A 13,324-nucleotide genomic window follows, 5' to 3' on the forward strand; every position below is an offset into this window, starting at 1 on the left:
TCTCTCTCTCGTCTGTCGCCGTGATCCAGCGAGCCGGCCGGCCATGGCGGCGGGGTCGATGATCCGGGTGACCATGGAGGTGGGAGCCGACGGCGTCGCGCTCATCACCATCTGCAACCCGCCGGTCAATGCGCTGCATCCCACCAGTAATCCCCTTCGCCTCGACTGCTTTTCGACTTTGTTTCGTTGGTCTAATCCCGCAGTGTTCCCGTCCGGTGGTTCGCGCGCGCGGATGCGGATCTAGTCTTCGACGCGCTCAGGGAGAAGTACGCCGAGGCCATGCGCCGCGACGACGTCAAGGCCATCGTTCTCACTGGTGAGATCTCGTCTCGGTCCTGCACCTCAATTCTATCGCAGGGATGACCGGCCGGCTGTTGAATTCGTCGCGTCTCTGCTCTTCTTTGACCTCTGTTTTTCTTTTTAATTTTTCTTTTAGTGAAAAGCATCGATTTGCATCATTCGCTGTAAAATTAGTTGGAGCCAACTATTTTTGGGTTTCCGACCGTCAACATAGAACACATTTTTTTTTTGCGTCGCCGAATAATGTGGATATAGACTGGGAACTTGTACGTGTAGGAAAGATCAGTTCGTCAAAACTGTCATTTCTGATACTTGTCGTTGTCCTGAATTCTGATTTTCCTTTCAAACTTCACTAGGTGCTGAAGGAAAATTCTGCGGAGGTTTCGACATAAATACGTTCTCCCAGATTCATAGGACTGGTAAGGGGAATGACTATCCTTAGCTTCTTGATTTAGATTTATTTTCCCTTTCTTACAACATGCAACTTTGGTCCACAGGAGACATGTCACTTCTGCCAAACTCTGTTGAGAATGTATCAAATATGATGGAAGGTATAGCTTCTTCCTATCCTTCTTATTTTGCCATAATTCCTCTTATGTCACAGTCTTTCTGCATGCACTCTTGTTTGTACCAATAGCATTACATCTGGACATGTTTATGTGCAGAGGGCAAAAAACCTTCTGTTGCAGCCATTCAAGGCCTTGCGTTGGGTGGTGGACTGGAGTTGACTATGGTCTGTCATTTATGTTGCTGATTCTTGAAGTTGCAGCTCAGCCTAATCTCTGAACACTGTGTATCTGTATATGGCGAATTGTTCAGGCTTGTCATGCTCGTATATCTACCCCTGAAGCTCAGCTTGGATTACCGGAGCTAACTCTTGGCATAATTCCTGGATCTGGGGGTACGGATGCATATGTCTCCAGTTCTCTCGCTATGTATTAATTCTTGGATCAATATCAGACAACTTGAACTACTGCTCCAGTTCTCTCGCTATGTATTAATTCTTCTCGTGTATCTGATTGGGTTTACTTATCGTGTAGGAACCCAGCGTCTTCCGAGGCTTGTGGGTTTGCCCAAAGCAATAGAAATGATGCTGGCGAGTATAATCTTTTCTTGTTTAAGTTAATTTACCCTTCTAGATTTACAAAATAACAATCACAAATATGAATCCCATGTAAATCTTAAATGCCTGATATACGTATCTACCACCAAGCATTCACTTGTAATTTGAGATGTGCGTGAATCCAATCAATAGATATCTGGTACTTTATTTTACTTAAAGTTCCATGTTTTTAGTTAATCCTATCATGTATTTTTCTCAGTCACTTATCTGGTATGTTTTTTTTTACAGCAATCAAAGTTCATTGCAGCAAAGGAAGGGAAGGAACGTGGTCTCATTGATGCCCTTTGCTCCCCTGATGAATTGATAAAGATATCACGCCTTTGGGCTCTGGAGATTGCTAATTGTCGTAAACCTTGGATAAGATCTCTTGGCAGAACAGATAGACTTGGTTCACTGTCTGAAGCTCGTGCTGTATTAAGTACAGCAAGACAGCAAGCAAAGAAGGTTGCGCCAAACATGCCACAGCACCAGGCCTGCCTTGATGTAATTGAAGAAGGTGTATTATTTGGAGGCCATGCTGGTGTTCTGAAGGTATGCGTCTTCTATTGTCCTACTCCTACACCTATCTCGTTTATATAGTGAATTGAGGCAAGATTATCTTCATTTTTCCATTTCTTTTAGGTAGACAGCTAGCTGGGCACCAGATTCCCAAGAACTTCTAGAACTGTAACTCCTTTTATTATATGTTCGGAATTATACAGGAACATAGTTACATAGATGTTATATTGCCTGATAAGCATTAAGTCCCTATGACAAACGCAGGCATGTCTATATGGTGAATTCTGCACAAGAATGTAGGTTATTTTAGCTGAATTTTATTTAGAGTAGCTTACTAATTAGACATTTATGTTGGGATCAGTACCCTGAGACTTGAAGATAGTTCAACTTCGATGCATTAGTAGGCAATACTTCCCTGTTTCTTCTTTTCTTTACTATAGGTTATGCATGTGTTTATTGAACACACCTGAATAAATGCAGGAAGGTAAGGTTTTTAAGGAGTTGGTGCCATCACCAACATCAAGGGCACTTGTCCATGTCTTCTATGCCCAACGTTCCACCATAAAGGTTGTCATCCATTGTATACTTTACCTCTTCTTTTCATGATTTAGTTTTCATTTGGTTGCTATGTCTTTGTGTTTGCTTTTGCATATCATTATCTGATCTTAGAAATACTCCCAAAGCTCAGGCACTTTCTAAATTCTAATCTTTTAGAACTGGTCCATTGTCTACCTACAGAACACTATATTTTTATAAAAAAAGAACTGTAGATGACCCTACTGAATTATTTATATATTAGAATAAAAAAGTATTTACATATAGGAAAAAGACCAAATGGTTACAATGGTCGACAAGACCAAAGCAACTGCTCTTTTGGACTGCAGTAGCATGGCTTATGTTAATTTCTATTGGTGAATAAACATGTGAAGCTTTGAACTTCTTATCAATGCAACATTTTTTCCTTGTGTTATTATGATCCGATGTCACGACCCTGAGGTAGTGACTGGATTGGATATGAGTGGGAGGTGGTCGGTCAATCTTTTGCCGGTTTCTTGCCCATGAAGTAGAAGAAGATGACGCCAAGGGCGTTGACTTGGTGGTGAAGTTGATAACAACGGGGGAGATGAGATAACAACGAATTGGGATGAGAATAAGATTGATTTATTGCTTGCTTGTTCCCATCGGCAGCTGCTCTATATATATAGAACCTTAGCTGAACCCTAAACAAATTCCAAACCGATTACAATTCGAAGTGACCAAATCTATCTCAACTAACCCACCATAACCGACTTTATTGCCTAACCTCCTCAACCTAAACTTACTTATTTATTTGAATACACATATGGTAACTTAGCTGCCACCGGACCTCTTATCCTGCTATAAGTCTTGCCGACCATAACATCTCTCCCCTCCTTCGGAAACAGCTCGTCCTTGAGCTAAATATCCGGATATTGTTGCTTGAAAGATGGGACATCCTCCCAAGATGCTTCACTCGGCAGCAACCCATCCCAACTCACCAGCACTTGTCAAACTCTGCGGGCGATTCTGCTGCGTAGAACCTGAGATGGCGTCGGAAGACTCGGCCATGTAGCAGTAGAGGCAGCAGAGGTTGCTTCATTGGTGGCGTGCCATAGAACGTTTTAAGCACATCCACATGGAAAACATCATTAATCTTGGAGCCAGGTGGAAGATGAAGGCGATAGGTGACCTCACCAATACGATCAAGCACCTGAAAAGGCCCATAAAAATGCGGACACAATTTGCCCTTAGTGTGAGAAGGCAGCCAAGTGGCCGGCCTATTAAGTAACTTAAGACAAACCCAATCTCCCTCGCCAAAAGCCACCTCTGTGTGCTTCACATCATAATATAGCTTAACATGCTTCTGAGCTTGAAGTAGGCGATCACGCACATCCTGCAAAAACTCATCCCGCTCCCGCAGTGATTGTTCCATGGTCGGAACCCGAGCTTCACCTTTCTCATAGGTCCCGAGTGACAGAGGGTGCTGGCCATAGACCACCCTGAATGGCGTATCACGCAACGTCGAATGATAGGCTGTGTTGTAACAATATTCAGCCCACGAAAGCTAGCACAACCATTGCTTGGGTCGATCACCTATTAAACAACGAAGGTACACAATAATCACCTTATTGGTCGCCTTAGACTGGCCATCACTCTGCGGGTGAAAAGCTAAATGTGCAATCGCGTCCCGGATAAACGGAACAACTCCTTCCATAGGTTACTAGTGAAAACCTCATCACGAGCACTGACGATAGATGCCGGTAGCCCATGGAGACGAACGACCTCATCAAAGAAAGCGCGAGCAAGAGAACTGGCTGTGTAAGGGTGCCCCAGGGGAATGAAATGTGCAAACTTAGAAAGGCAGTCAACCGCATTAAGGATTACTGTTTTGTTGTTTACTCGAGGAAGGCCCTCACTGAAATCCATCGAAATATCACTCCAAACTTGCGTTGGAATCAGTAAGGGCTGTAATAAACCTGCTGGCTGCAAGTGGCTCACTTTGTTCTGTTGACAGATGGCTCAGGGTCGTGACAACTTGGTATCAGATGACATAGTCACCGGATTGGATATGAGTGGGAGGTGGCCGGCCGATCTTTTGCCGGTTTCCTCCCCGTGATGTAGAAGAAGATTACGCCAAGGGCGTCGACTTGGTGGTGAAGTTGATAACAGCAGGAGAGATGAGATAACAGAAGAATTGGGATGAGAATAAGTTTGATTTATTGCTTGCTTGTTCCCATCGTATAGAACCTCAGCCAAACCCTAAACAAACTCCAAACTGATTACAATTCGAACTAACCGAATCTATCTCAACTAACCCTACCATAACCGACTTTATTGCCTAACCTCCTCAACCTAAACTTACTTATTTATTTGAATACACATGTGGTAACTTAGCCGCCACTTTGGTTTGCTGCCGCTGGACCTCTTCTCCTGCTACAAGTCTTGCCAACCATAACATCCGAATTGACATCAGATCCATTCACTTTGATAGCTATTTATTTGTGTAGATGAGGTGAGCTGTTTTCTTGATTATTAACTTCTCCCATACAAACAGTCCAACTTGCAGAATGTGCTACACAGTCTTAGCTCAGTATATATGAGAGCAGTTAAGCTACATTAATGCAGTAACACATTTAACTCCAATTTTTTTGGTGCCCCACTTTTCTTTTTGATGGAATATGGATAGCTTTGTTCCAGTGTCCGACTCTTACAGTTGATTGTGTATAGGTGCCATGTGTTACTGATGTTCAACTGAAACCTAGGCAAATTAGAAAAGTTGCCGTTATTGGTGGTGGCCTGATGGGCTCTGGAATCGCAACAGCATTTCTTGTTGGCAACATTTCTGTTGTGCTCAAGGAAGTAAACCCTCAGTTTCTGCAAAGGGGACAAAAGATGATAGCAGGTCAATTTTGTTAAATCACTTATATATTTCTTGGAAAGTTATATTTGATTTATAATAACATTTTTTAGTTTTCCTTGCATTATTGAAATCTAAACCTTTTCTTGTTATGCTCGAGCTTTAGGTTATCTTTGGAAGTTAGTTAAATTTACATGTTATGTTACGGATAAATGTTCACGATCTTTCTCACAGCTAATCTTGAGGGCCTGGTCAAAAGAGGCTCACTTACAAAGGACAAGATGAACAAGGCCTTGTCACTTCTCAAAGGTGCTCTTGACTATTCGGATTTCAAGGATGTCAATATGGTTATTGAGGTAATCCTTATATACTTGATGATTCTAATGTGACAAAGTAGTATTATTACTTTTGCATACACGAGTAATTGAAGTCATGACATTATAACGCGCTTGATGAATCTTAAGATACCTTTATTTAGTTACATAATTCATGGACATATGTTCGTAGCAGACTTGCTTTGTAGGTTTTTTTGACACAGTTTTTATCTCCTGTAGGCTGTTGTAGAGAAGATTCCTTTGAAGCAATCAATATTCGCTGATATTGAGAAGATCTGCCCGCCACATTGCATACTTGCTACAAACACATCTACCATTGATTTGAATATTGTCGGCGAGAAGACACATTCTCAAGATAGAATTATAGGCGCACATTTTTTCAGGTTTGGTATTTCTTGCAAGTAATGGTTGTAGCAGATCTTGAATACTCAGTATACAAAGTTATCAATTTCTGGAGTACAGCCAACTATGCACGAATGCATTAAAACTACAGATACACGTAACTAAAATTTGTTAAGCTTGCTGGCATGTAATGCTAAAGTTACACTGTAACTTTCCAATTGAACATTAGAGTCTTTTTTTGAGGGAATAGACTTTAGGGTCTTATTTGTTAGATATATATAAAGCCTTCTATGCAATATCTCCATCTTATAAGGGGTTCTTTACATATTGACACATGTACATGTATATATACTGGCTCATGGCCTCTATAGAATACAAGTTGCTATTTCTAAAATGGTATTAGAGCTAGGTTTTCTTTAGGGATGTTGCAGCTCGTCCCAACTCTAGTCCACCCGCCGGTGCTTTCTCTCTCCCTGTTGGTTTCTCTCTCTGTCGTCACTGGATTCAGCCGGATCGGTCCGATTCTCGGTCAGCTCCCTCTTCCCCGGACGGATCCGTACCTCCCACCATGCCTTCATCTTCCCCGGCCAGGTCCTGCTCCGTTGCCGCTCGTGCCATTTTGATTCGCCAAGATCCGTTGCGGCCAAGAACGATCCGGCACGAGAGCTGTTGAGACTCGATCTGTGTCGCGTCGGCTTGACCCATCGCATCCTACCGTGCTCCAACGCCGTCGCGCTGGCTCGATCCACCACCTGTCGTGCCTCCAGCGCCGTAGCTTTCCACATGCCACCGCCATCTCCACCTTGTCGGTGGGATTTGCCTCCCCTGGCCTGATCCGTCGTTGGCAGCTCTGTCGTCGCCAGTGAGTCTCTTGCGGATCCCACCTGCTATCGTCATCTAGTTGGGAGTCTTGTTTACCTTAGTGTCACTCGTCCTAACATTTCTCATGCAGTGCACATTCTCAGTTAATTTATTTTTGCTCCCACTCAATTCCATTATAGTCATCTTTTGCGCGTTCTGCGCTATCTTCGTGGGGCTATCTCTCGTTGCCTCTTCTTTTCACGCTCCAGTTCTTTATAACTTCATGTTTATTCTGATACTACTTGGGTTAGTGATCCTTCTGATCATCGGTTTCTTTCTGCCTACTTGTTTTCCTTGGTGTTTCTCTCATTGCTTGGAAGACTAAAAATTAGATCACAATTTCTCGTTCCAGCGCAGAGGCCGAGTTGCGAGCCTTGACGTTGTTGATAGCGGAGCTCAATTGGTTGCGGTGGTTACTTGAATATTTTCGTGTTTCTTCTCCTGCACTACTTTTTACTCAGACAATACAAGTGCTATCAATATTGCTTGAGATCCGGTGAAGCATAAGCTCGCCAAGTATATTGGTGTTGATGCTTCTTACACACGGACACATATACAAGATGAGGTGATTGCTCTTCAGTATGTTCCTTTAGAGCTTCAATTGGCTGATTTCTTCACGAAGGCACAGAGTACAATTCAGCACAAGTTCTATCTCTACGAACTCAGTGTGGTTGATCCTCATGAGTTTGAGGGGGTGTTGGTTTATAAAGCCTTATGTGTAATATCCCTATCTTATAAGGGGTTCTTTACATATTGACACCTGTACATGTATATATATTGACCCATGGCCTCTATGGAATACAAGTTGCTATTCCTAACATTATTCACAATGGTATTAGAAACTTATTTTTTGTAGAAGCATATGAACTTCAAGGGTTAGGTCGATGCACTGCATGCTACTTTATTCAAGGGCTTTTACTGAGGACACATGTAAAACTGTTGATTGCTTTTGATGATACATTTATCTGCCCAACACAAGATGAGTTACATGATTCTTTTCAAAACACAAAGCAGATGATAGAGGAAAGCCATTTTGCAATCCATTTAATGAAGAATATGAATCAATGGTTCATTCTTCTAATTGCATAGCCAATCAATTCTGCTCTTTAATCCATCAGAAATTGATCTTCCATGTTCCATGGAACAAGCAGGACGTTATTATATGTTTCATATCAACTTTAGACACCTATAACTGATACCTTTGCAAGTACTGTTATTAATTTTATTGGGGGCCTATTTGCAAAAGCTATGGGCGAACAAATTCTACTGAAGTACTGGACGTTCACATAAAATGATCGGAGAAGTAGGATAGACATGGAAACAAAACTAGCTCACCCAGAATTTTTCGGTTTCAAATATTATCAGCCTTGTACTTGCTTGTTGTGAATACAGTATGCTAATACTATGTTGTTTCCAGCCCCGCTCATATTATGCCCTTGCTTGAAATTGTCCGGACAGAGAAGACATCACCACAAGCTATCCTTGATCTCATCACAGTTGGGAAGATAATAAAGAAGGTCCCTGTTGTGGTTGGCAACTGTACAGGATTCGCAGTTAACCGTACATTTTTTCCTTACACACAAGCCTCCCATCTTCTAGTTAGTCTTGGCATCGATGTTTTCAGAATTGATCGAGTAATAAGCAGCTTTGGCATGCCAATGGGACCTTTTCAGTAAGTGATTCCACTCTGTTTTTCTGATATCTGTATATAGACATAGATAATCACCATAAATATTTGGCAATGAAAAGGATTTACTTATACATAATAAGTTGGGAAGTCTAATTCCGATACAAAATTTAAATACTTCTCCGGAGCCAACTTAGTCCCCATTGTTCCTTTCTTGAATTTATAAATTTAGCATTGGCTATTTTGTTTATCTGTATTATTCTTGTGAACTTTACTAGACCACATTTTGGTTTTGTGATGGCACAGTTGGTTGCCCTCTCAATATCTCTGCAATAAAGTCCTCACTGAAATGGTTAGATGCATAATGTTACAAAATAAACTGGCATTTGGTTAAACCTGGCTCAGGTTTATGATTAGAGGTTGAACCTAGGCCAGATGAGAATGTTACGGTCATATTTCCTTATTTTACTTCTATTTATCACTAATATATTTGTGCAAAAACGGTCAGGGACTGTCCATAAAGTTACTTAGGTGTGTGAACAAACAAATAGTCCCAATCAGCTGTGCATCGAATCTGTTTATTATGTCTTAGGAAACATTACTACATTAGTTATGGCTTTCACCATTCTCATTCCAGTACCATGTACTGTTCCATATAAAAACTTGTGTAGAACCGTAAGTTTGTTACTGAATAGTTTCTATTTACTTAGTAAATTATGTCTTTTGTTTAGTTCTATTAGATTAATGTTGTGGCTTCTCTGTGAGCATAATGCTGTGATAGTAGTAATATTGAAGGATAGTGCTATTCTGGGATTTGAACCAATGCTAATGTTATGGTTAATAACAAGTCAGTTTCTCTCCTGCGTGTTCGAGAAAAAAAAAAACTCTCCTGCGTGTTCGAGAAAAACAAGTCAGTTCGATGATCTCCCTTCTCCAGTTGGGATTTCACTGTCATCTGGAAAGAGAACAATTCGATATTTTTAATATGCTGTGCTGTGCCTTAGCTAGCTTGTTAAATGAACAGTACAGTCTCAAGCACCATGATTCTTTCATATGGATGTCGCTGATTGACTGTTTTATATTTTTGTTACCATGAACACTTCAGTTCTGATATTTCACCTTTCCTTGCTCCCCTGCAGACTCCAAGATGTGGCTGGGTATGGAGTGGCCTTGGCAGTAAAGGACATCTATGCTGCTGCCTTTGGAGAACGAAATTTAAACTCTGATTTAGTGGATTTGATGGTACAGAATGGGCGGCAGGGTATACTTATTAACCTGCTTTTGTTTATACAATACCATGATCTATAGCTAATAGGATGACATGAGACAAGCGATAAATGAATGCAAAATTTATGTGTATATTGTTCTTAAAGTGAAATGTCGGTGCTATTATTTTACAGGAAAGATCAATGGCAAAGGTTATTACATGTATGAGAAGGGTGGGAAGCCAAAGCCTGACCCTAGTGTTCAACATGTGATTGAGGAGTACCGAAAACGTGCAAAGACAATGCCTGGTGAAAAGGTTTTCTTTGTCTTTCTACCTGTCTGAAACATGGATTTTGCATTTATTAAGAATTTCCATGCTACCTCCTGTGTTAATTGAATAATGTCCTTATTCCAACACATTATTTTCTTGCAGCCTGTTACTTTAACAGATCAAGATATAGTGGAGATGATTTTCTTCTCAGTTGTGAATGAGGCTTGCAGGGTTATGGATGAAAATGTTGTGATTCGGGCTTCTGATCTTGATATTGCATCTGTTCTCGGGATGGGCTTTCCCAAGTACAGGTAGCAAGCAATTGTTTATCTCTAAGTCTCTAACTGTATTCATATATTTGTATAATTAGTTTGGTACAAAACTGAATTGTTTGACAAGGCTCTTTCATTGAACCTACACTTGATCAGACCTAGGACATTCGTTTTCACTCAGGTTTACTGAATGAATTTTCAATTTGAATTTTTTGCACCCTATATCGCACTAAAACCAGAGGCAGATACTACCTAGAAGAGTCATTTCACATAGTAGGTCATATGTAGCTAACAAGCAATAGGTGGCGGTTTGCATTTTCTTGAAATAAGCTTAAATGGTATAGGACTTATGATTGGGCACCTGGCTTTATACACTGATAGAACTTCTGTTCCTATTTTTAATCATTATGCAGGCTAGCACTGTATGGCATATATGGTTTCTAACACATTGATTTATTTTCCACATACATTTTATGTTCTACATTACATTGTTTGGGTTTAAGGAGGCACAGTGCCTTTTTTGAGTATTAGTTTTAATTTTCAAAAACTTTATGAAGGGGTGGTCTTGTCTTCTGGGCTGACACTGTTGGAGTACCTTACATACATTCAAAGCTAAGCAAGTGGGCTGAAATTTACGGTGCCTTCTTCAAACCGTCATCGTATTTGGAACAAAGAGCTAAAAGCGGTTTACCACTGGTAATCTCTCTCTCTCTCTCTCTGGAATTTATGGATATCTGATTATTGAATAATTTATGTCTGGAGCATAATATGCATTCACATATAACCAAGTATAAATTCTAAATTTTGATGGAGATGCCAGTTTCCATACCTGCTGTGGTTTCTCTTTTCTCAGTAGACTTTTTCGGTGGCATTCTTGATTTTGATAGATGCCCCCTGACTGACTGAAAACTTGCATAATGATTACTAGGACTTGGAATACAGAAAAAAGTGGGAAAAAAAATCTTTCCTTTGTTGGATTCCTCGAGAGTCATGTTGGGTCGTGTTTTTACAGTGAGGCCTGTTTCTCATAACTGCACCAGATCCTAAGTTACATGTTGGGATACACAAGGTTTGTTTGGTAGTTTGAGTGGGCTATTTACCTTTGGTTTGTAAACATGCGCCTTGTCATGCTCGTGCAGTTTTGACATTTGCTATAATGCTAGCACTTGCCGCGCTACTTATTTAGTGTAAAAGTGTAGGTTAGACTGGAGTGTTTGTGTTCCTGCTGCGAATAACGTCATGCTACCAGTAATCAGTTCGTTCAGATTAATCATACCATATTCTTTGCAGAGCGCACCAAGCACATGTCAGCAAAGTTCGACAAGGTCACGCATGTGAGGTGCTGTTTTAGCAGTTGGCAGAGCAATCGCTGCTCGATGAGCATCGAGCGTTCAGTTGATACACATTTATGAACTCAAAAGGAGGCCCAGAAAATGTCATATTTTCCACCATTTCCTAACCGGGATAGGCTTCTACAGAATTTAAATAATGGCTATGCTTTCTTTTGCAATGGTATAGTTTTCATGCCTGAAAACTGTTACTATGGCAAAGACTCCAGTCTATCTGCTCAATCTGTATGTGGCACAATCATCTGTAACAAGTAGAATAACGGATATGCGGCCTCCCAGTTTCCGGTGTGTTCTTTAAGATACTGCAATCAATACATAATCTTCTTAGCAAGTTGTATCCAGTTCAGGCGAATCTTACTAACATTCTGGCCAAGCTCAATGCATCATTTTTTTTTGGCTCCATGCTACTTGTCTGTCTGGGAAAAAAAACTAACGATGCAACGGCTGCAACCGGCAAAACCACAAGACCACGGTGATGGCAGTCTGTCTGGTGATCAGTCTGTCTACGCAAATCATTGTGGAATCCCTGTGAGCATCCGTGGATAGCGCACGCCACCTTGCGTACGAGTCTCAATGACGGGGCAGAGGACGCGGGATGACGCGATGCTGATGTTCTCATAATCTCATCGGACCAGTCATGCATGACTGAAACGAAATGACCCAACGGCATCATGCATTGCCCTGATGATCAGGGAAGGCAGCAAGGATTGCATTCAAGAGATGCCGACCACTCTTGTGACTATTGGTCATTGAGTCCCGATCTCAACTCCGTTTGTGTTTGCATTCAGTCGTCACCTCCACCTGTTGCCCAATCTCATAGATTTATGGACAGCCAAACCTAGAAATGGAGGAAGACAAATAAAAGGATGGCATGTATTTGAACTACGTTCCGATATACACTAGTAGTGCACTACATGGTGCTTAAGCGCTCCCATTCCCAACCGGACTACTTACATATCAGAATGATAAAACAAGACATAAATGGGAGGAATAACGTCATTGTATTGATAAAATAAATAGTACAATATTTACTACAAACTTGATGGCTCCAAGTCGAGGGCTCTGATAAGAACATCCTGGAGGACAAGCCTTGATTTACCGAGTTTGATACATCTTCCTCGGATTCATCTGATGACGAGGAAGAGTATCATGACATGAATACCCTCGAATTCGGAGATCAAGGAAACGGGGACAACCCTAATGCTCCCCCCAACCCGACTAGGAAGGAAGTCTCCCCTACTCTCACTGCACTAGTAGGAGGGGGAAATACAAATCATGTCGGAGGAAATGACCGCACAACCGCTCTGGTTCGCCTAGCAGACCCCATTGCGGCCACAAGCCACACCATGGGTCAAAGTGTCACGACCTTGCTAATCCCTCAAAACCTCTTTGGTGAATTCATCAACGCCCAATATACGCTCTGAACGACACTGTTGCTGGAACGGGCCAAGATCCTTCTCAACTTTGTCCCTCTAGGAGTGTTGAAGGACCCAACCAATGTTCATTGGATGCAGGAGATGACTGGGTCTATCTACAGAGCTCAACAGGTAGCTAAGGACTCTACTTGTGAAAGGAGCAGCACACCTCCGGTTAGTCGACCTCCAGAAACCGCCCTGAGGTGTGCACCCGAGAGGACTCCTCTCCAACAGGATCCTCCTTATCGGGCTCCTGCCGGGAACTCGAGGGACAACGTGCACCACGAAGCCCACAATAGATACAACAGAACAGGGAGCATGGAGAACCCTCATCAAGGCCTCACCAAGT

The 13,324-nt window shown here is 41.7% G+C and overlaps 1 protein-coding gene across 1 annotated transcript; it reads left to right on the top strand.

The window, feature by feature from the left end:
* The first annotated feature begins 7 nt into the window (after positions 1–7).
* On the top strand, positions 8–11,960 carry LOC133918779 (peroxisomal fatty acid beta-oxidation multifunctional protein-like). Its single transcript, XM_062362845.1, has 18 exons — positions 8–146; positions 245–316; positions 657–719; positions 798–851; positions 966–1,033; positions 1,120–1,201; positions 1,341–1,396; positions 1,652–1,954; positions 2,402–2,488; positions 5,168–5,342; positions 5,532–5,653; positions 5,852–6,015; positions 8,253–8,507; positions 9,602–9,723; positions 9,863–9,984; positions 10,102–10,250; positions 10,769–10,907; positions 11,502–11,960. The coding sequence occupies exons 1-18, from the start codon at positions 44–46 to the stop codon at positions 11,547–11,549; spliced, it is 2,184 nt and encodes a 727-aa protein (XP_062218829.1). The 5' UTR covers positions 8–43; the 3' UTR covers positions 11,550–11,960.
* The last annotated feature ends 1,364 nt before the right edge of the window (positions 11,961–13,324 follow it).

This window comes from Phragmites australis, chromosome 5, assembly GCF_958298935.1.
Source record: "Phragmites australis chromosome 5, lpPhrAust1.1, whole genome shotgun sequence".
NCBI lineage: Eukaryota > Viridiplantae > Streptophyta > Magnoliopsida > Poales > Poaceae > Phragmites > Phragmites australis.